Raw genomic sequence first — 21,749 nt, 5'->3', positions numbered from 1 at the left:
GAACTTAAAAGCAAGTTGAACACCCCTGTTTTAAATGGATATATCAGACTGAGTCCCAGGTATGCTTATACAAAACGGAATTTGTATTTGTAGTCCTGAATTTTGAGGGCATTTATCTTTCCTTACAGAAACTGAATCTCTTGAATTGCTCATTTTTAGTTACCCTAAATTTCACGTGAAAGAAAACTTCAAGTGATTTGATACAACTTCTAGCGAAATGGCTATATATTAAGTAGTTCTCTAGTCAGCTACAGAATATTTAGATGGTGTTACCATGTGTGGGGTTGTTTTAATAGTTTTGTGGCTGCTTATCTCAATAACTATGTGGTTTTTGTATTTTAGAGCTGAAATGCCTGAGACTAATAGGAAACTTTTCCCATCATCAACTGTACAGCCAGTTCTTAAAGACCACATTAAGACAGAAAGTAAGAACAAGGCAAATGAACAAAATCCTTCAGAGTGGCTTAATCCAGACAAGTTTGAGAAGATGAATGTGTCAGCATATTGTGCTGATAATGTACCCCACTCGTATACAGAAAACATCTGTGGAAGGAGGCCGATCAACAATGACTTTCACTCCTCTTCTCAGCTGCAGCCTCATCCCACAAGAACTTTTGGCCCAAAGCTGGGCTTGTCGCCATTGGTGCCCCAGAACCCTTCGGAACTGCCCACAGTGCTGCCCTCTCCTGGTGAGCATGCTGGGCACCCGCTCCGAAGGGTGGATGCACATTGGGTGCCCGAAGCAGTTTACCAGAATCTTCCTCCCCCTTTACCTCCAAAGAAATATACTCTGAATATTTCACCAGGATCAGAAAATAACTCAGCAGCAGATGTAAAATTGACAGAAGTCTTGCAAAATAATCCTGTAAGGCAAACGGGCACACCTTTAAAATCTGTATCGGAAGCAAATGTATTTATGAACGAACAGAGGTTGAGAGAGCCATTTCAAGGGAGTGAGCTATTTGCTCATAAACCACATTCTCCACCTGGCTTATCAGTTAATGACTTTTGGACTGTGTCTGAAAACTTTCTAAAGAAAGGATCTTGTCAGGCAGGACCAACTTCTAGCTATGCAGATGCAAATGACAGTGTATCTCTAACGACTTACTTTTCAGTAGATAGTTGTATGACTGACACATATAGGATGAAATATCATCAGAGACCCAAGCTGTATTTTACAGACAGTGGAGGCTTTCACAAAGAAAAGCATCTACCATCAACGGGAGCAGAACTGAGTGCTACCTACCATGCTACTCTTGGGCCCAGTTATCCCACATCTGAGCAAAGATACAAGGCAAATGTAGAAGGCATACACTGCAGTAGATAGATTAAAAAGAATCTGGATCTGACTGTTGCATTTCATATACTCTCTACGTGGACAGGAACCTTGAATCTGCTTGTGTGATAAGCAAGGTACAGTCGACTAGGTACCTTTTTAGGAGTTATGACTGTTTCAATGAATATGCAAGTAGAGGTGAACAGAGGAGAAGAGGTGCTAAGCTTCTGGTTCTTTGATTTGTTATTCTTGTTGCCTTAAACTTTACCTCCATTATTTGGCTTTCTCTTTTACAATTTATATTTTAAGTGGTCCCTTGGGGTGTATTTATGGTATAGCGTTCAGATCAACTACATGTTAGTTATTTTTAAAGATGATTTAAATAGTTGCAGTTTTAAAAAAGTGTTCCATTAGACTGTGGACACTAAATGTACCCGGCAAGTGCTTAGACTAACAAAAGGGATAAGCATACTACCATATATAATGCAGTAAATACAGTTATAACAGAGCAGTATTTTTCCTGGTAGGTAACAGGAGCTGTTACTTGTTTTTTCAGCTGACTTCTGTGAGAATCTGCGCTTTCACAAACCTTTAAGTGTCTTTAATACTAGTTTACCCAGAGAATTTATAACTTGGTATTTAAAAAGCCTTACTAATAATTCTTTTAGAATTGTTCTGGTTTGCAAGTGTTAGGTAAGATTTTAAAGGTAATTCAGATAAACCACAGTAGTAGATTGTCCTATTAATACACCTGCTCTGTGTTTGTATACATTTTTAAGCTAATACATTTATCAGATTTGTTCTCCCTAGAAGATACCTACTTCAACTTACTAAAATTCAGTTTAACCACATAAACTACAAATTGATGTGGCAGAATAGGATATAATTTTAAAATATGGAAGTATCATGCAACTGTCAAAGACACATTTTGTAAGGCCTTAGGTATATAGTTACTATTCATGTTCAGTTCAGACTGATTCTATAGTTGCATGTAAAGTCAATGTTGCTATTTATTAAACTTCGTATCTTTTTTCAGCTTGACATCTTAAGCTAAGTTTAAGGGATCAGACATTTTGATTTTACTGACATAAAATTTTTTCCTCTTCAGAGCAGTTCTACAAATGGTAAATAGTATCTTACTGGATCAGGCTGAACCCGCAGCCGTTCAGACTGCAGTGTCTAAGGTGGCATGGGAAGCAGAGGTTCCTCTCTTTCTCTGCTCTAGCGCTCCGCCCTGCGATTTTGGCAGCTCAGGCGTTTACCACGCCTTTTGCAAACCTGATTTATTTCACTAACAAGGCAGAAGATTTTATGTGATTAAGTTCAGTCAGTTCACAGAAATATCTAATGATTGGTTAGGGCCAGCATGTGGCCCAGTGAGGGGGGGGGGGGGGCAGGGGAAGAGAAAAAGGGGAACAGGATTTCACCCTTGTGGCAGCTGTGAGTGTTTGAAATGACCCACTGTGTCTTGTGGTATCAGAGACATAGACAGGCTTAGAATTCTGTTCCAGTCTATCGTAACGCTGAACAATGTACACTTCAGAAGTAATGTCAGCAAACCCTGACACTGTCTGAAAAGGCTGAATTTTGCAATTATTCATATTAATAAATTGGGGTGGGGATGATTACATCTATACATAAATGCCTTTCAGTTATGAAACTAATGCAAGGAGGTTAAATATACATGATAAACACTCTTGCTTATGCTTACACTGAACTTACTCAGAAAGGCTTTCATATGTTTATGTACCTTAAGAGAGTTCTAGTGCTTCAACTAAATGTTGACAACTGTTTTAGTGTGATTATCCAAGTATAAATTTAAACAGTAGTTTTGGTTACTCTCTGTTAAGATGAATTTTTTTTTAACTACTTGTAACTTATAGCAAAACTGGAACATGATATATGCAACAAACCAGGTATCTCAGATTAATCCACTAATTTCTACCTTCTTGCTCAAAATTTCTTGTAGCAAAAAATGAATTCTGGAATTTGTAATGCAAATAATTCTGCATGTTTAGGTATGTTTGCTAGTAAATGACAACTTAAGAAAATTATCCTTTTGTAAGCAACTCAGTTGAATAGAGACAAAGAATCTTGAATATGTAAGAATTTGGAAGATTCCTAAATATTTTTGGAAGAGATTTGAAAACTTGTTTTAAAAAAAAAACAAAAAACTTTTCTAGTTTATCCTCAGCAATATTACATAACATACATAGCCAGTTAGGTAAAGCTATCTTCTAATACTTGTGTAAAAATGAAGATTAGTATTGCAATTTGTAAATAATGTATAATTTGTAAAATGTTTGCAAAAATCCTGTATTTGAAATGACAGTATTTTTATGTATAAACAGCACAGCAACAACTGTGAATGATGTTAGACCAGTTATTTTTAAACACACCTAGCAATGTTAATACTTCTGTACAGTGAGCAATAGGAATGCCTATTACTGATACCAATGAATTTGGTTTCCACTAAGCACAACTAGTAAACTTACTGATTTTTTTTTAAAGCAGCTGCAGTAATTCAGATGTACTTTAGTCTCCTTGCTTTGCTTGAAACAAATACTGTTAGATGACTTTTTACATGACCTGTGTTTACCAGGTATTTAATTATAATAGTATATAGACAGCTAACTGAGACACCTTTGTTTTTGTATTTGACTCTACACTCCATGTATGTATGTAATATTTGCTAACTAATATGTGATAATTTGTTTTGACTTACCTAGGGTGCCTATTTATTTTTTTTATAAATGTCCCCTTCTTGCTATAGATTTGTATAAGAGCCTAGACAGTTTTGTAACAGTAAATACATTTAACAAGTCTTGTAATTAATATATTTTTCAGTCTTTAGAATTATTTTCTTGCAAAGTTCTTCTTGTTCAAACGATCAGATAAAGTTTCAACTGCGTCTTTTGTGCTTTGTACTCTTCCATTTTTCTAAACAATTCTGGATTTCTAGAATTATGTTTTGACACACTAACAGATAGTACTGCTAGTAATGGTGGAAAGTTTTGAAGAGATGGTGGCTGAGTTATCTTATTTGAACAGTAAAATTCATTTTCTGAAGTATTTGCTTACAAAACTAATAAAGTTATTTTAGCTTTCTGAATAGCTATGAAATGCAAAAAGCAATTTCAATACCCTGATCACCACCCAGATGTGGTGATAACTGCTTGAGTAGTTATCCTGGTTGTCTTTCTGACTTACCAGCTTTGTTCCAATAGATAACTGAAATTTGCCTGGATTACACGTTCAGGTGCTCCAAGAGTACATGAAACAGCTTGAGCTCAATGTCTCAAAAGTCTGGCTTTTGTTAGCTTCAAATTTTCTGAGGTATGTAAAACCTTCTGTGTCAGACCTGCTTGAACGAGCTTCAGTCTTCTCTGGAGAAATTTCTTTTAGCTTTCCAAAGGCTATTCAGTTAAGATGTAATCTTAGCTGTCTCCTTTACAACTTTTGTTGGGGGGAGGAGGGGAACAGAACTATGTAAGAGTGACAGCAGTCAGAAATATAAACAGTCTTGTACTTGCTTCTTTTTTAATGAAAAATGTAATCAATCACAGCTCAGCTTTTTTAACGCTATGCATCAGTGGTTTCATCCGTGTTCCTAAGTCTTTTCATAGGAGCCAGCAGTCCTGATCCTGAATACTAGCAGAAGAGGCCTACACTTATTTCCAAACATACAGGTCTGATGCATAAAGACAAAACTCTTCAATAAACAGCGCTTTTCTTTTTAACAATGAAAGAAAAATAAAAGGAAAGAATGGAAGCTCTCTGTAACAAAGTGTGCCCGCTTTTGCATCCTGAATCCTCTTTAACTTAGTAACAGCCTTTTTTCATGTAATGTGTTAGAGGAAATTGAAACACCCTACTGCTTCAAAGTCTCTGACATCCAGTTATGTTTGGTATTTATTCCTGAAAGCCATATGAATTGTCCTTCTCAGAGCTGGAGAGCAATAGTCACAGGAGAGAAAAAATATTGAAGACAACCAACTGACCTGCCTTTATCCATAGCTGAGGACAGTCTTCCCCAAAGCTTTACGAGGTAAAAGAAGGCTAAGTGAGGAGCTGGAGTAAGCTTTTTCTTTTCCCTAGAATGTAAGATAGGAGACTTCAAAGCAATGTTGAATAAAGAAATATCTCTGTCATTGTAATGACAACCCTATCAACTTTGAAAGGGCAGCTGGAAGTTGAAGCCTACCACTGTCTACTTATAGTCATCTATGACATACATGGAAGAGGTATGGTACTTACAGCCTGTCAGTTTACAGAAGGCAGCTCTTGTCATAAGCTCATTTGTTCACTGTTTATAGCAGGGAAATCAGAACTTACTTCATCTAAATCAGTAAGATCTTTGTGGACAGTGGGCTACTATTGTTAGATGCTGGCATGTTTCAAAAGGCACGGTGCCTGCTCAAGCACAGGAACCTCATATGTTCTGCTGTAAAAAGAGAGAGGTAAAATAGAAAACCAAAGTGGCAGCATCAAAATCTCATGATTAACTGCTTGAAGATCAAGCAGTACAGGGTCACTTTGGTCTACAGAGAAAAGGGGTCCGAGTTGCAACTTCAGTCTATGCAAGAGCTGGTTTTTACTTTTCAGGCGCTCTACAGTCTGTCTTTTCAGTTGATTTTATTCAAATAGTGCATATTTTCATTTACGCTTAACAAATCTCTGGGCACGAATTGCAAAAGCACAGTCACATTGTCTTACATTACCTTAAGGCACAGTTTAGCGTACAGAGGAAAAAACAGGATACAGGTGATCCTAAAAACCTAAACAATATCACTTGCGATACAGCCAGAGACATATTGTGGTTAGTGTATATATATATATATATATATAAATACGTATAGTCACTTGCATTCAGATACAAGTTAAGTCATGGTCCCAGCTGTTCATGCTGCACAAACAGTCCTCCTCTTCCACTATTTTCATAAGGTGCATCACAGTGATTAGGCATGGTTCTATAAAGAACAAAGAAAATCTGGTTACTTTTGCAGTACCATGCAGTCCTCCAGAAGATAGAGCAAACATGAAAGAAACATCAAGCATGGGTTGATATCTAAGAGTAATTACTATAAATTTTCCTTTAAAAAAAAGAAAAAAATCAGGTTGCCAGCTATCTAGAATCAGCTTCCTATTTTTTCAGAGGTCTTTGGTGCGCACGCATCTGCTTGAAGTGCGTCAGGGCCGTCTTATCGTGAACACTTTATTACCATTGCTCTTCCTGTGTAGTAAAGGACTATCAGCATACAGGAAGCTGGATGGCTTGGAGGACTGTCGGATCCGAGCTGGTCGGATGCAACAGTGAAGCATCTTGTTTTTAAAACAGCTGGGACTAACGCAGGCTGCGGCGCACCGCCTTCTGCTCCCAGCCATCGCCACCCCGGCCCTCGTGCGCGCCAGGCCCTTGCCAGGCCAGGCGGCCGGGACATGCCAGGCAGCAGAGCCCACACAGCTGCTCCAGCACTGCGCCGCAGGCGGCTGCTTTTCTCCTTCCCCCGAGCTAGCCCGCATGGGGGCTTGCGGGCGGCTCCGCCGGCGGCGGGCCGGCACAGCTCCCCCCGCAGCCGCCCTCCCTGCGGGGCCGCTGCCTCTCTTACCCAACCCGCCGGCGCCTCAAACGCAGCGGCGCCGGCCCGCCGCCAGCCCCGCCGCTCGTCTGGCTCAGCACCACGGCCCCGGCCCCGGCGCTGACCTGCGCCCCGCGCCCTCAGGGCAGCAGGTAGACGAGCACGAAGAGCGCCAGGTCGAAGAGGACGAAGAGCCACAGGTCCAGCCAGTACGACTGCCCCGACAGCGACAGGCTGCCGCCCGCGGCCGGCGACGCGCCCGCGCCCTCCTGCTGCTGCTGCTCCTGCTGCCGCCGCCGCCGCCGCGCCGCCGCCGCCTCCATGTTCCCCGCCGCGGGCGGGCAGCGCAGTCCCGCCGGCTGCCCCGGGTCGCGCCACGCACCGCCGGCCCCCGACCGCGCAGGCGCCAGCTGCCTCTGCGCGCCTGCAGCCAATGAGAGCGGAGCGCACGTACTGCCCCCCCCACTCCACCTCCGCGCCCTTGCGCAAACGCACCCGCTGTCCACGCGCGCCACGCAGCGCCCCGCCCCGCCCCGCCGCGGGGGCGGCAGTTGGTGACCGTTGGCGGTCGCGCGCTGTCGCGCTGCTTCCTTTCCCGCCCGGGGGGTGGCGCTGCTGTTGCCGCTGTTGTGCTGGCCGCCTGCCGCCGCCGTGACCCCGCCCCCGTTGTTACCGGCGGCGGTGGCGGCGGAGGTTTTGGGTTCTCCTCACGAGCCTGCCGCGGAGGCCCGCGTCGAGCGAGCGGCCTCGTTACCTGCGGCAGAGGGTGGCCTTCCCGCCGCGAAGGAGCGCGCCCTGTGTCGTGTAGGCGGGCTGTGCGCTGAGGAGCTGGTGGCGAGGACAGGCCCAGGTAGTTTTGTGGCAGAGCTTGGCTAACGTGTGGTAAAGATATGCCCTAAAGACACAGGCAGGGCCGCTGCTGCTGCTAGTGCTGAGAAGAAGCCGAGGCTTCTTGGGGACTGTGTGAGCCTGACTGAGCTGGTGACTGGCATTACTGTAGTAGTACTTGGGCACCAGTGCTGCCTGCCACTGCTTGGGCACATGGCCAGGTGAGACAAGGCTATGGGGAAAGACAGCTGGTCAGTCCATTTAAATCATGTTGGCCTTGTTAAGAAACTGTATTAGGATTTTTAAGGAAATAAACGTTTACAAAGACTTTTTCCTGATGCAGCTGCTTAGAGAGCAGATGATCCTCTTGAGAAAACTGAGGTAACATCTAGGAAATGTTTGTGCAAAGATATATAGGGAACTTAAAATAGTTTAAAGCTATACCCCTGTGCTTGAAAGTTCGCTGGAGCTTCTGCACCCTAAAGAGCCACAGAGTAATTCATGTATCACCCTTGCCTGAATGGGTGTGGCATGCTTAGTCCAACCAGCTCAGTCAGGATTGAAAGGAGTATAATTATTTTTGTGTCCTAAATAAAGAGTTCCTCACTGTAGCTGTTAACACTTTGTTTCATCCTACTAGGAGACAAAGCAGCACTTCTGTAGATAGTGGGTGAGAAGCATCTGGTCAGAGTTTAGCATCTCATAAGCATGCATTTAGGCCTAACTATTTTCCTTCAGTCAATAGGATTGTTACAAATCAGTATGAACTTTAATTTGTCTTTCTATATAAAGTTTCAGTTAAGCCTATGCATAGTACATGAAGTACGTTACAGAGTTTTTGAGGAATATTATTAATATTTCCCCCATATACCCAAATGTATTTCTTTTAGTGATCTTTACTGCCTCATTTGAGCAAAGGGAGTTACGGATTGCAGTTTCCTCGAGGCAAATTATTTCCTCTTAGATTGCAAAGTAATGTAATTCTGAAAACAATAGGAAACATAAGTCTCCTAGTCAAATTTACTAGACTATCTCATTCACTTTTTAATATAGTGATCCTATTGGTTGGTTTGCCAAAGTCTACCACTGCCAAAGTTGTACCCTTTCCCCTCAACACTTATTGCTGATTCTAGCTCAAGTATTAGAGATTAGGTTTTTAGAGTTTTTTTTTCTCATTTTTCAAGTATATTCAAAACAGCTGCTCACCTTGCCTGTCTGGAATATTTGGAGTTGTTAAATGTTTTACAGGTCATATCTTTGGGTTTTTTATATCACATTACTTTTCAGTTCATGGTCTTGTATGTAATCCAAAACTTACTAGAATAGTTTCTCAAGTGTTTGACAGAAAAAATCCTATTAATTATGTCTTCTTATTGCAGCCAATCAGTCAAATAGATCCAGTAATCTAGATCAAAATAACCATGAAACAATATGTGTTATGCTGCAGATGTGGTAGAGATAAGTATGATTCAAAGAATGCGGTAGGGTTTAGCTTTCTGAACCAGGAGAGTGTGAGACTGTTACAGAGTCAGCATACTCAGGGAAGAAATAGAGAACACATTCAGAAACGTAATACAGCTTTCCTTCCAGCCAGTAAAGTGTCTAAGGAAATAAAATAGCTTCCTCTAATTTCCTGAAACCTTTGAGACATAATCATTAATATATTTCTCTACGATTTAGAAGCAATAATGACATACAGCTGATAATGAAGGTCAAACTCTGTAATGGAAATTTAATGGTTAGGGCCTCTTACAGTTTAGTTTACTTGTTCTGTGCGCATAGCCTTAGTGAAAGAAGCTGCCATGGAGCTTATTGCAAGCTATTATTCTTCTTATTCCTCTTTCAAAGGCTTTAGTATCTAAATAAAGCAACCTAGAGATGCACAGAATTTGGTAGTACTATAGTTTCAGATATAGTATTTTTTGGTTTCTTTTCATAATTTGTTTCCCCATTTTACGCCTCTTCATTGAAGTGAGGTACTGTGTAAGGTAATCTTTTCTTCTTTGTGATGTGGTATATCTGTCCACTGAAGAAGATTGTATCTACACAGGAAATTGCATTCAACCAATATTTGGAGGGGAAAAAAACAACTTATAATGAAGGGTGATATGTGCCAATCCTAACCTGAACGTTTTTTGATTCATGAGAGCCTTTTACCAATAGAGGGAGCTATGAGACTCTAAAAACCAAAAAAGTGTAGGCTAGAGAAACATCAATAACTGAAGGAAAAAAATGTTTTGTTTTTCTTTTTTTGTCGTTTATGCCCAGGAAAAAGACAGTCAAAGACAGCCAAGAAAATAATAGAAAAAATTTTGTGAGATATTTAAAAAATCCATTAAAGTCATAATTTAAACATACCTGTTCAGAAAAGATATTTGAAATTGGGATCTGTAACAGCATACAAATAAGCACATGGCAGAAGATTATCTAGCCACATGCTGTCATCAGGGAATTCTGCGATGAAGTGCTGTGAGACTTTACAGATCAGGCTGCATTGATATTTTGGGTTAAACCTCAAGGCTGTCCTCAGGGCCGCACAATATTTTTCACCTTTCAGCAAAGCTCTTACATGAATCAGGTTTGTGTTTTTTTTTTTTTTTTTATTCCTAACTGTGACAGTAGGAACATGGATGCAAAATCCTCAGAAGCTAAGAAAACAGTATTGGGGAATATTTACTGAAGAACAAGAGTTCTTGCAGCATGCAGGTGTGTTCCACACGTGTTCCAGAAGGGGTGCAGGGCTGGGAAGCAGGCTACCCCCTAGACATAGGGACAGCACTATATTACCACATGATTACAGGGGCACAGTGGGCCTAAAGTAATGCTGACCCTCAAAAGATTAATTATTATTACCTCAGCCCTTAGGAAATGGTGCGGCTGAAGGGGGAGAGGCTGAATTAAAATCATCATGTACAGACTGGACAATATGAGCAGAACATTATACATATTTATTCACTCGTGAGAAGCACCAGTATTTGAAGTCAACTTAGTCTGAAGTCATTCTTTATCTTTTTAATGTACCTGCAATATTTTTACTCATAGTCTGTATATATAGTTGTCTGGGAGACTTGGGTGTTTTCAGGGTTCTTTTAGATTTTACAATCCTTATTACACAATATTCAATACAGGGAGAATGTGGTACTCAAACAGGAACGGCTTGGTAAAAATAACATTTCAGTACTTGGATCAAAGTGTAATTGATGTTGTGTAATCAAGGCAAAAGACTAAATGTGAGGAACTGGCCTATGCTTTCTTTGGGGTAAGTAATCACAATTTTGTGCTGTGAGGGAGTGAAAGGAAAAAGAAGCAGAGGATAAGTAGAAAAAATATTTTTTCATCGGATTTTGTTTCTGGTCCTGTTCTGGATGAAGTATTTAGCCCCTTTTGAAGATTCTCTTGGCTTCAACTCCTTCATATATATAGGTCTGTTAAAAAATTAAGGGGAAAAATCAGTAACTGCTATTACAAAAATTTATTTCACAGATTCTGTTGAGAGATGGTTAATAGTGGTTGGTTAATTGGGACAGGTGGCACTTTGGGGCTCTATAGACTGCTTGTAAGGGCTCTGAGGAAAGGAACTTAAGAAAAGGAGCCTATTGTCAATAGTTATAAATTCTCTATACAAACATTTGTGTTGTCACTGGAAAACTTTTAGGGGCTTGGGAAAAAAAAAAAGTTCAAACCCCATATTCCCAGCACCGTTATTTAACAAGCCTCATCTACGTGGCTGCCTATATTAAAATTGTGGAGAAAGGCTGAAGGGTTAGACTGTGTGGATTTGGTATCTCAAATCTCACATCTGTTCGTGGAATTTTTTTAAGCTTGTGATGAAATAGCGGAGAGGATTTTAAAACATTAGAGTTTAGTTTCTAGCTTTACCACAGAGCTGTGAAGCACTCCCTTCTTCCCCTTCCCCCAAACCCACACCTAAACCTAAGTTTGTCTTGAAAGGTCCTATATCAACTGTTAAATGTAGTATATAGATGCTGCCATAGTAAGACTTTAAAAGGGCAGGCACTTGGAAAAGGGCCTTCAGTCAGAATGTGCGTGTGTATGGTATGACAGCCTCTGTTCACAGAGTTCAGAATGCATTGGTAAGATACATTTCACCATTTCACGCTGGTAGGAAAACATAAAAATCACGGGTTGCCAATTTTATTTTAAAATTTTAAATTTTGATAGATTACTGTGAGAATTTTAACTAAAGGTAGGTTATTTAGGATGAATAAAGTATTTACTTTTTTGGAACAGCTTTGAAAATGTTTCAGTTCGTTATGGTTTTAAGTTACACATAAGTGATTGCTTAACTCACCTGAACAAGTTCATCACCTATGATTTCTCTGAATGCCAGGAGTGATTTGCCATTATCTTTTCTAGTAAATGTTCCTGCAAGTTTATTTCCTTCTATGTTCCAAGAGCCCTGTGGTGGCAAATAAATAAATAAATAAATAAATAAAGATGACACTGATTTTGCACAAAGACTGCATCAATGTTTACAAGTAGGAAGAGATTGAAACAATGTGATCCTTTTTTTGTCATTGTCAGAAATGCTGTAAAAATGGAATATTTAATGAAACTACGTCTAATTTATTTAATTGCATGTCAATCAAACTAGTGATTTTTTATTTTTAGTGCTCAGTACACGTTATTTTAATGAATTATGTCAATACCAAAAAAGCAGTTTCTTATAAATACCCACTCTTCGCTCTAGGTTGTGTCTTACAAGCAATATAATTGCAATGGCATGGCTTTCAGCACGTGAAAGCTGCTGGATAATCTGCTTTTTGAGCACTGCATCTAGCCCTGAGCTTCATATTTAAATGTCGTTCCATTAACAATTGAAACTAACTTATGTTTTTCTATATATGCTGCAAACATATCTGGGTAGTCAAACCTTAAAAGACCCTAGGAGTTAAATTTATTTAAAAACTAGAAAGACAAATCATTCATCTTAAATCTGTTCTTCATAAAGTTATGATCATATGGCAAAGTCTCTTACAGTTAATACAGTCCCATCAGCCAAACTGTACTCAAAACTGACTCCAAGAGTGAATTCAATTTCTATGGAACGGAAGTTACTTGATTCTTTGACAGTAAATTTGTTTCCGTCTTGCTGAATAACGATCTTCAGATTATCATGGGCTCCTAACTTCCTTTTCACTATATTGATACCTAGAAAAATCAATTAACATCAATTAGAAAAATACTTCAGAGCATCATATTTATGTCTTTTCCTGTGGCTTCTGTATGGGCAAGTGAGCTTATCTCAGTACGTAGGCCCAGATTTTTCTTTTTCTTCACCTTTTCTTGAGGCTATTTTCAGCAGTACAGATTGGACACAAAACACTATACAACTGTTATGTTTGTGTCCCTATTACACTCGCTTGGTACAAGTTTGAAGTAAGCGTTAAGGTGTTAAAATGTCTTGAATCCTGTTTTCTGTGAAAGTTAAGATTAGTGATTTCCTTTCTTTGTAATTTTTAAACCAGCGTATAGCGTATCATCAAAAATAATATTCCTGCTGCAGAATTCTGCTTAAATGTTATCATCATTCAACTTCTTGGAACCCTTCCAAGACAAATTAGACTGAGAGATTCCTCCCTCTGCCTTGCCATACCAAATGTAAATGTGAAACACCAATGCTGGAGTTAGTTACTTTAGATAAACATAAGGTAGGGGGAATCCGAACTTTTCCCAATAGCTTATTTTTTTCCCTAGAGAGAAAAAAATTGAATATTTTGAAAATAAATACGGGCCGCTACACAAAAGCAGAGCATCAGACAGCAAATCGACAGGCTAGCCAAAAGGTAGTTCATAGCCAGATAGAGTTTACGTTCAGTAATAGTGGTATTATCCTTTTAGAAAGGATTGGAAAAGTAAGGCTTACCCATTGCCTCCATGAACTTTTCATAGTTTTCATTTCTGTCTATTTCCCAAGTACCATTAAATGCCATATTTTTGTCTGAAGGAGGACTTCCCTGCAGTACCGGAGCTTTGCTAGGAGAATTTATGAACTAGCTTATCTTGAAAGCAATTTACAGGATGATGTGGCTGGCTAAAGCTCAAGTGTGTGCTGATCTTTTCAAGGTAAAGTTTACTGTAGTTTAATCAGATATCCGATTGTAACCACCCTGCCCGCTGAATCTCTCCTTTTTTTGCCAGCAAATCATGACAATATCTTTCTTATTCTTTTTTCTTTTAAAGCATGGCTAATACATTCATCTTGCCATATATGAATTGTAGTAAAAAATCAGCTGCCCAGTGAAGGCAATAATTTGACTTAGAAAATTTATTGATATTTTCTGTATCTTTATTGTATAGAACTTTATACTCTGGGAGAGTCTTTATACTACTGGAGAAAATATATTTACTCAACAAACCGAACACAAATCTCTACTTTGTCTGTTACAATTTGTTGTAGAAACTGATTCTACTCTTAAGTAATAAGCATAGGACAGAGGATTTGCTGAGCGCGTGCAGGTTGTTTCAGAGAACTGTTCACGTGCTTCTTGTCTAGTGCTGAGCTGTGAAAATTGTGATGATCTTCTGTATTCATCCCCGCTCTTTAATATATAGTTTAAATTCTAAGTAATTTCTTCAAATTGTCTATATCATAACATGCTTGGTGAATGTGGTGTGCATATACTCGTTCCTGCAGCAAAAAAAAGATGTGCAGCTAAGTGAATTTATCTGACGTGGCTGAGTTCCATAAGTTCGTGATTTATCTCCTTCAAGAATAATGCAGAGGAAGAGCCTACCCTGACTTAGCTTTTGTGAATACACTTTCTTCCCCCCAAAATGATGCTACTTGCAACTGAGCTAATCTATTGTGCCAGCTTCTGTCTGTACCAAATTTGGGGTCATACTTACACTGTTCGAGTGCATGGCACCAACTTTGCTCTCTGTTAGATTTAAAATAATGTAGACTCTAAATGCCAAGCTGGATTTTGCTTGGTAGCACATCGTAGGTTGCACCACTGAATTTTATCAGTGTCTCTTGTTTTCATGATATATTACATCTAGGATTCCAGCGTAGAAGATGAGCTTTTACTGGAAGTGTAACTATGAATTTAGAACTTTGCTAGTGATACCAGAATAGTGTGACTTCTCACTCAGTCAGCTTCATCTTGTGATCAGTGCTAATCCAGCTAACAGACTGGAGAAGAAAAATAGCTTGACAGGTATCTCTCACCTGTTGTTGTTGCTGTTTGTTTGTTTTTTAAAGAAGAAAGCTAGAGTATTGATTCCTATTTTTACAAGCGGTAAGAGGAAAAGCTCCATGCTCGCAGCTAAAACAGAGTGCTATAAGCTGGCCGTGTCTCAGAAATAATTTTTCCCAGACCCTTTGGTCTCCTGAAACATAGGATTTGGTGCAAACTAGTCTGTGGCAGTTGTGAACACCTCATTTTGCAACCAGAGCTATACCAGTTCAAGTAGTTTCTCCCTGCAGTAGTTTGCCTCTCTGCCAGAGGTTCTCTCGGATCTGCCGATGGAGCTGCTTTTATGAGTGTTCCTTAATCCATTTCAATTGAAGTGAGCCATCTGCTTTTCTAACCTGGGATTTTGCCTAAACTGTGTAGGGAAAAGGGGAGAATATGAAGACTCTCACTGGCCACATGAACAGTTCCTATGAGGGCAAAGTAGTAGCCCCCAGTCAAGGGCAGTGTTGAACGTGCTGGAGCACTAACCTAGTGAACTATGCAGCTGGGAGAGAACAGGGATGCACAGCCGAGTTCCTTTTCACTGTGGGAAGCTTTACCCACGAGCAACAAGGACTGGGGTTGTGGACATATGTTCTCTTTAGGCTGCAGTTTATCCATCCATCTTCCAAAGTCCAAGTTACTGTAGTTCCTCTCCCTCAAAGTTGCAGTCTTTCAGTCTGAGAAATGCCTTTTCGCTCTAGGGCTAGGGAGAGTCAGTCTGAAACTCTTCCTGTACTAGATAGATATTCTTTCCTTTTTCTTCTGCCTCTTACGTTCTGGTCTTTCAGCATAAAAAAGCCTGTCAGATGGAAGGCTTCCAGGCTGTTTACTCTTCCTTTAGTGGAGGTGGTGAGGGAAGTTCCTACATACCTGTATAACACCAACATGTAGGTCTTGTTACATAGTTTTACATGAAGTTTCTTCCCACATTTTCATGCATTTTTTTTTTAATCACTTAGACTTACATAAATGTTCCAAAATAATCTTTGCAAAGAAGTAGGCATAATTTGTGGTAGAAAAAAAAAAATTGTCTTTATAATTAAAATATTAGAATTCTGTAATCGTCGTCTTGTATGTGGGACAAAACTGAAGTACTTCGTCTCATTCTGAGCTGGAGCGGTTTATGATATAGGCAAGACATTTGATTTATGGAAATATGTCCCTGCTAGCATACTTGCCCTGTAATCGGAACGGGATAAAAATCAGCCAACTGTAAGATGGAAGATGTACAGTTGTATTAGCGTGGTGCTGAATCTGAACTTAGTGTCTCAAAAGGCATCATAGCTTATGTCGAGTGCTGTGCTAATCATGGGTATGTATTTACTGTTCAGCTAGTTTAGAAAATGGGCAAAATGAAGTTTTTTTTTCTTTTTAGTCTGATTATCTCTTCTATTGCATTGGAGCATCCCTTGACCTTTTGTAGTTATCATTGTCCATGTGTATTTTATATATATGTAATATATCCATAAATAAAAATATCTGGTGTCTGGCTATAGTTCATGCAACTTATTGTTGATTAACAGTTAATTATCAACTCTGCTTTCTTCGTAATCTTTGCAGAAGTGTTCCTTCTGTCAGTGGTGTAGTGCAACTTTTGAACCATTTTTGTTGAATCCACTAGAAAAGGGAGGCTGTACAGCAGTTCAAATACTATATACATATATATATACATATTCTTCTAGCTATATAATATTATAATGTACAGTACTTTTATTTGCAAAGAATGCCAATCCTGTTTTTTTTTTTTTTTTAACTGACAGCTACTTTGAAAATACTATATTTGAATAATGGAAGTAGCCCTTTAGTTCCCATTATTGCAGGGGTGTATGAAATCTAACAAATAGGCAGAAAATTACCATTTATTTTGAGAATTTCAAGAGAATTTTCTGGTTTGTAAATGGGTTCTACATTCTCTCCAAGAACCTACTGATTCATTTGATTAAAGAAATGTTATAATGTCTAACATAATATTTATATATTTAAACAAAATTAACGTTACTGATTATTCTCCTTGATTTAAATCCATTTCATCTTTAACTCTGAAAAAATAACTCAAGAGTAGTAGTGTCCCACAGCTTAGGCATGAATTTCTGCATCAAACTTAAACAGTAATTTTTCTGAACATTAAAAAAGGGGACGGGGGTCTTCTATAAAGGTTCATAACTAACTGGGACTTTCGTGCGTATCAGGTAGACTTTTCTTCTCACAACTTGCCTCTCCCTCCTTGTGGTCCTTGGATCTCTCTCAGAAGTGTAGCTAACTAGCCAACTCAAACTCCTTTACCATGGGAGCAGCAAGTGGTTGGGTGCTGAATTTTGCATTTCAGCTTGTTGCTCCGTTTCTGTTTTCCTTTCCTCATACTTCTTTTCACTGAGTATGAATCCTCGGGATCCTGTTCAGATCAGCCCCACAGGTCTGTCAGTTAAGCAAGAATCACAGAATCACAGAATCGTTTAGGTTGGAAGGGACCTCTGGAGATCATCTAGTCCAACCTCCCTGTTCAAGCAGGGTCACCTAGAGCATATTGCCCAGGATCACATCCAGACGGCTTTTGAATATCTCCAGCGAAGGAGACTCCACCACCTCTCTGGGCAACCTGTTCCAATGCTCTGTCACCCTCACAGTGAAGAAGTTTTTTCTCAGGTTCAGATGGAGCTTCCTGTGGTTCAGAATCTCCACAGATAGTCAGTATTTATGAATTACATTCATAATTATGATTATGAATTACATAATCATTTATAATCTCTACAATTACATTACGTTCTCTGCATTAGTGTAGCACTAGCAGGATAGAGAGCTGTTCTTTCTCTGAGATCTGGTGTAACGTCAGCAACAGAACAAGCAGCTGTATTTTTTCCTCTGTCGCAGTTTATATGAATTGTATAGGAGTATTAGCCTACTAAAATCTGACTTCAGTTTTCTTCTATGTAAAAATCTTACTATATGCACTGTATTCGAAGTTCTTTGAGTTCCATATAAAAGCTGTTTTTCCAGTTAGCCCTGCTTCTAAAGTTATGATTAAAATTGTTTTTATAGATTTTTAATGTTTGAATATTCCACAAGCTTTCTCTTTTTTCTTTGTAGCCTTTCCATACACAGTTTTCACAGCTACCATTTTTGCTTAGATGACGCACTGGAAAACCTGTTTTCTAGTATTGCTGGTTGCATGAAAATCATGAAGGTGGTGATTTTTGGCTTAATGGCTTTCTTTGTGGCTTATTCTTCAGCTTGTCAGTTTCAGAATACTAGGAATAGGCTGCAAAACATCTTAACTTTGAAGTTTGATCTCTGTATGAGGTGGAGGAATATAAATTATTAACTTGTATAGTCATGCCAATCTCTGATAATCAAGAACATATCACTTGAGACTCTACTGCAAAAAGTAATTGACAATGAGATTTCAAAGATCAGGATGACAAAAATGCTTTTGCAGTGGGTTACATTCTTCTATCCCATTTATTGTTTGTAGCTTGTCTTCAAGTTGTTTAGCCTAAAATTAGGTAGGACAGTAGAACTCATGGAATGATAATTGGCTCAGAGCCAGCATAAACATATTATAGATATTATTATATACATCATATAGATATTATTATATACATCATATAGATATTATTATATACATCATATAGATATTATTGTATAAATTGCATATATTACAAGATATGTGAATCGTGTTAAAACTGTGCAGATTAACTAGTTTCTGTCAGGGAGCTGTGAACTGAATTGGCAGCACTTATGCATGTGTTCTACTGGATGATTCTTCTAGGTGTCTTAGGATGGATTGCAAAGACATTTGGGCACATTTAAGTGCATCTGGTTCCCTTATCATCAAATTTTGCCATACATTTAAACGACAATGCTCAGATTTATGTCAATATGGCAGTTAGTTCTTTCTCGGCCTAAGGCTTTACCAAAGTAGTCCATTCCTCTTATACCCCTGTTACTTTCTGTTGGCTCACTGTTTTATTTCATGACTTAAAATTAAAGTACCTAAGATGTACGCCAACTTGCACATTTCGCAGGTGTACTGTGAAGTGTACTAAACACAATGGAAATGAGATCTGAAATCAAGTCCATGTAACTCAGTAGAACACTGCAGATAATGCATTGCTTTAGGGTGTGTCTGCATAGTCTTGCATCAGTAAGCCAACTCCAGTATAGGTGGCCTACAAACAAGGAGCTCGGTTTAGTCTAACTAATGCCATCTCTTGCATAGGTAATTTCAAAGTACCTATAGCAATTGGATGTTGTATTGCAGCAGGATTAGATCATGCTCAAGGTAGCTTTTGTTCCACCCCAGCTGCATGTTTACTAAGTTCTTTTTTTTTTTTTTTTTTCCCCTGGTTCAGGAAGAATCTCTTGGCTGCTGTTGATAATGCAGTCTGTTCAACAGGAAGGTTCAATATTTGAAGATTGCTTGGAAATTTTCTCTGAGTTTAGAATCCATTTGTCTGATTGATTAGTAGTCTGCTCTGGAGCTTAAAGCTTACGCTCATGTGACTGTATATGCACTTTTTATTTTGTGTGTATAGGTAGTGATCCATAAAATGCTGCTATGAGCATTGATTATTGGAGAGAACTGAAGAGCATGAGCCGATAAACTCCAGGTTAAAAAATCTAGAAGCAAAATGCAGGGGTTTCTTAAAGCTATACCAGCTCTGTTATTTGCTTCATCCATTGGTTCATCCTAAAATGAGTCCTATAATTACCTGTAATAGTTGAACCTGGCCTAGTTGCAATGAAGAGAGGGTGAAATTGGCCCATTGCCAACATAAATACAGTGTGCTTTTCCAGCAAAGGTTGTATGAATCTCTGAGAATTAGTGCCTCTTGTCACATATAGTTTGATATGTCCTATAGGGCTTCGTATCAGGCTTATCTAGTCACCAAGGTATTTAAATACAAGTCTCACCGCTCTTTCCCTGTGTTTTCTAGGCAGATAGTACTTAGTAGCAGGCAAATTTTATATAAGCAGTTTCTTTTTGTTTAGAAATGAGGTGTGAGCAAAGATGGATTTGCGTTATAGTCCAAGAAGCTGCTGACGTACAGTATTGGAAGTCTGCATCTGTCTTTTCTTGTTCTCCAAAATTTGAACTGGACTTTCAGTTTGTTTCAGCATAGCTATTTCCTGATTATACACTATATTCTTTGTTACAATATAGCTCCAAACTCCACCAAAGGTTATTGTGATTATCTGGATTAGAGTCTAATCTGATCCCATGTGTAAAATAGTGATTTTTGCTGAGTTCAGGAAATAGAGGAGAGAGCCTTACATGGTTCAGATAATTATATATATATATCTAAGAGGAAGAGAAGGCTTCAACACAAAACATTCTTTTCTTCACGTCTTATGTAAAAGCAGAACTAGGACCCAGATCTCGGTTCTGCTTCCAGCTCAGAAACAGGCTTTCTGTGTGACCTTGATCAAATTAATCTCTCTATTTATCTGTAAAATGACGATTATACTACTGTTCCATGAAAAGCTGTTGTGATATAAAATCATTCATAGCAGTGTCTTTACTACTACAAAGAAGAGTTCAAAGAAATCCCTGTATGTGAATGTATTGTATAACCTAGTGGTATGAGTTAACCGTGTATTTTACTCCCTGTTTTTTTCTTAAAGATCTTGTGTTGGACAACTAAACGTTGTTTGTTCGTGGAGGTATTCTAGTGTACTATATGTATGCACTATAGTACACATTCTGGTGTACTAAAAATATATTTTTCTACAGCACTGTATTTCAGACTTTGATGTTGAACAAAAGAAACCCATGTAAAGATAAAATACAGACATATTATGAACTGTTGGGTGGGCAGGAGCAGACTATGGCTGAATTAATTATTTCAGTGGGAAAGAGGATTTTATCTTGATAGTACTAATTCAGAACAGAAAATAATACAGCTGTTTGGAAAACAGCTTGATCTCTCAAGAAATGTGAAAAAAATCCATCTTAAAATAGAGCTTTGGAATATTAGGGGAAAAACATGCAGCTAGGTATTTTAAAATATTCTGAATGGAAAATATGGAAGTGAAAATTTACTATATTTATAAACTGTGATATCTTTCAACTGAAATTGAAGTTCTGAAGTTGTGGTTCTGTAAGAGCTGAGAAGTGCTACTTACCTCTCAAAGCTGAAAAATTCAGTGGCTGACTGACTGCATAGATCATTGAGGATCTTAAAGCTCTAGAGGTACTGTAGCAAACTCATACATCTGAATTATTTCCTAAAAATCTTAAAGGGTGAGATTTCACAGGAATGTGAAATGCATGTTAGCAAGAGCTGTTACCACTGTTATTAAAAATATGTCTGGAGGAAGGGGCCATTGTCTTTTCCATTTGTGAAAGACTCATGGTAGTTTGCATGATGTGAAAGATACTGTAATATTCTTTTTCACTTTTTCAAGAAAAACACCTTACTTCAAGCTTATATTATTTTCTGGAGCAGGTAAGGAACATATTCCAACGCTTCTGGTAAATCTGTGCTAGAAAAGAATTCAAATATTTAGTAGTCCAGTGAAAAGCAAGCAGGAGCATGCCTAGGCCGGTAAGTGAGGTGGGAAAGTTTGTAGTCCCAACAGCACATGGTTACCTGATAAATGTAGATATACATAGACAGTTGTTCAGTTGCACTCACAAATTGCAGCTGGTTTGGGCAAACAGTGCTCGTGTTTTGTGCTGGACTAAATCTGGCCCTTCATAACTTTTTGAATAGGACTGTTGTTTGTCAGGGATGTACATACTTGTTGGTTTTGCCTAGAGCTAAAAAAATCAGGCCAGAAGTGTTGCTGCAGAGAACCTAACAAGCAAAGAACAGGAAGTGCCAAGAACTCACTGGTCTGGATTCACTTCTAAGATCAGCAGTT

The 21,749-nt window shown here is 38.9% G+C and overlaps 2 protein-coding genes and 2 long non-coding RNA genes across 7 annotated transcripts in view; 2 read left to right on the top strand and 2 right to left on the bottom strand.

Moving 5' to 3' along the window:
- Window positions 1-4,192, top strand: part of USP53 (ubiquitin specific peptidase 53) — a 42,955-nt gene extending 38,763 nt beyond the window's left edge. For all 4 annotated transcript variants that reach the window (XM_068941723.1, XM_068941721.1, XM_068941722.1 and 1 more), the window contains one exon: window positions 343-4,192. In XM_068941723.1, coding sequence (XP_068797824.1) covers window positions 343-1,327 — 985 coding nt within the window. In that variant the 3' untranslated portion in view covers window positions 1,328-4,192. The remainder of the gene's footprint in view (window positions 1-342) is intronic.
- A 1,702-nt stretch (window positions 4,193-5,894) lies between these two features.
- On the bottom strand, window positions 5,895-7,273 carry LOC138067150 (uncharacterized). Its single transcript, XR_011140858.1, has 2 exons — window positions 6,981-7,273; window positions 5,895-6,246 (listed from the first exon to the last, which is right to left on the bottom strand). It is a non-coding gene; the product is annotated as an uncharacterized lncRNA (long non-coding RNA).
- A 232-nt stretch (window positions 7,274-7,505) lies between these two features.
- Window positions 7,506-21,749, top strand: part of LOC138067149 (uncharacterized) — a 133,199-nt gene continuing 118,955 nt past the window's right edge. Inside the window, exon 1 of the long non-coding RNA XR_011140857.1 lies at window positions 7,506-7,705. This is a non-coding gene — a long non-coding RNA (uncharacterized lncRNA). The remainder of the gene's footprint in view (window positions 7,706-21,749) is intronic.
- Window positions 9,979-13,675, bottom strand: FABP2 (fatty acid binding protein 2). Its single transcript, XM_009674855.2, has 4 exons — window positions 13,571-13,675; window positions 12,683-12,855; window positions 11,996-12,103; window positions 9,979-11,108 (listed from the first exon to the last, which is right to left on the bottom strand). Exons 1-4 carry the CDS (start codon window positions 13,635-13,637, stop codon window positions 11,058-11,060), a joined length of 399 nt encoding a protein of 132 aa, XP_009673150.1. The 5' UTR covers window positions 13,638-13,675; the 3' UTR covers window positions 9,979-11,057.

The sequence above is a fragment of the Struthio camelus genome, chromosome 4 (genome assembly GCF_040807025.1).
Source record: "Struthio camelus isolate bStrCam1 chromosome 4, bStrCam1.hap1, whole genome shotgun sequence".
Taxonomy (NCBI): Eukaryota; Metazoa; Chordata; class Aves; order Struthioniformes; family Struthionidae; genus Struthio; species Struthio camelus.
The sequence above is the reverse complement of the archived record's forward strand: the minus strand, read 5'-3'. Positions and strand labels throughout refer to the sequence as shown.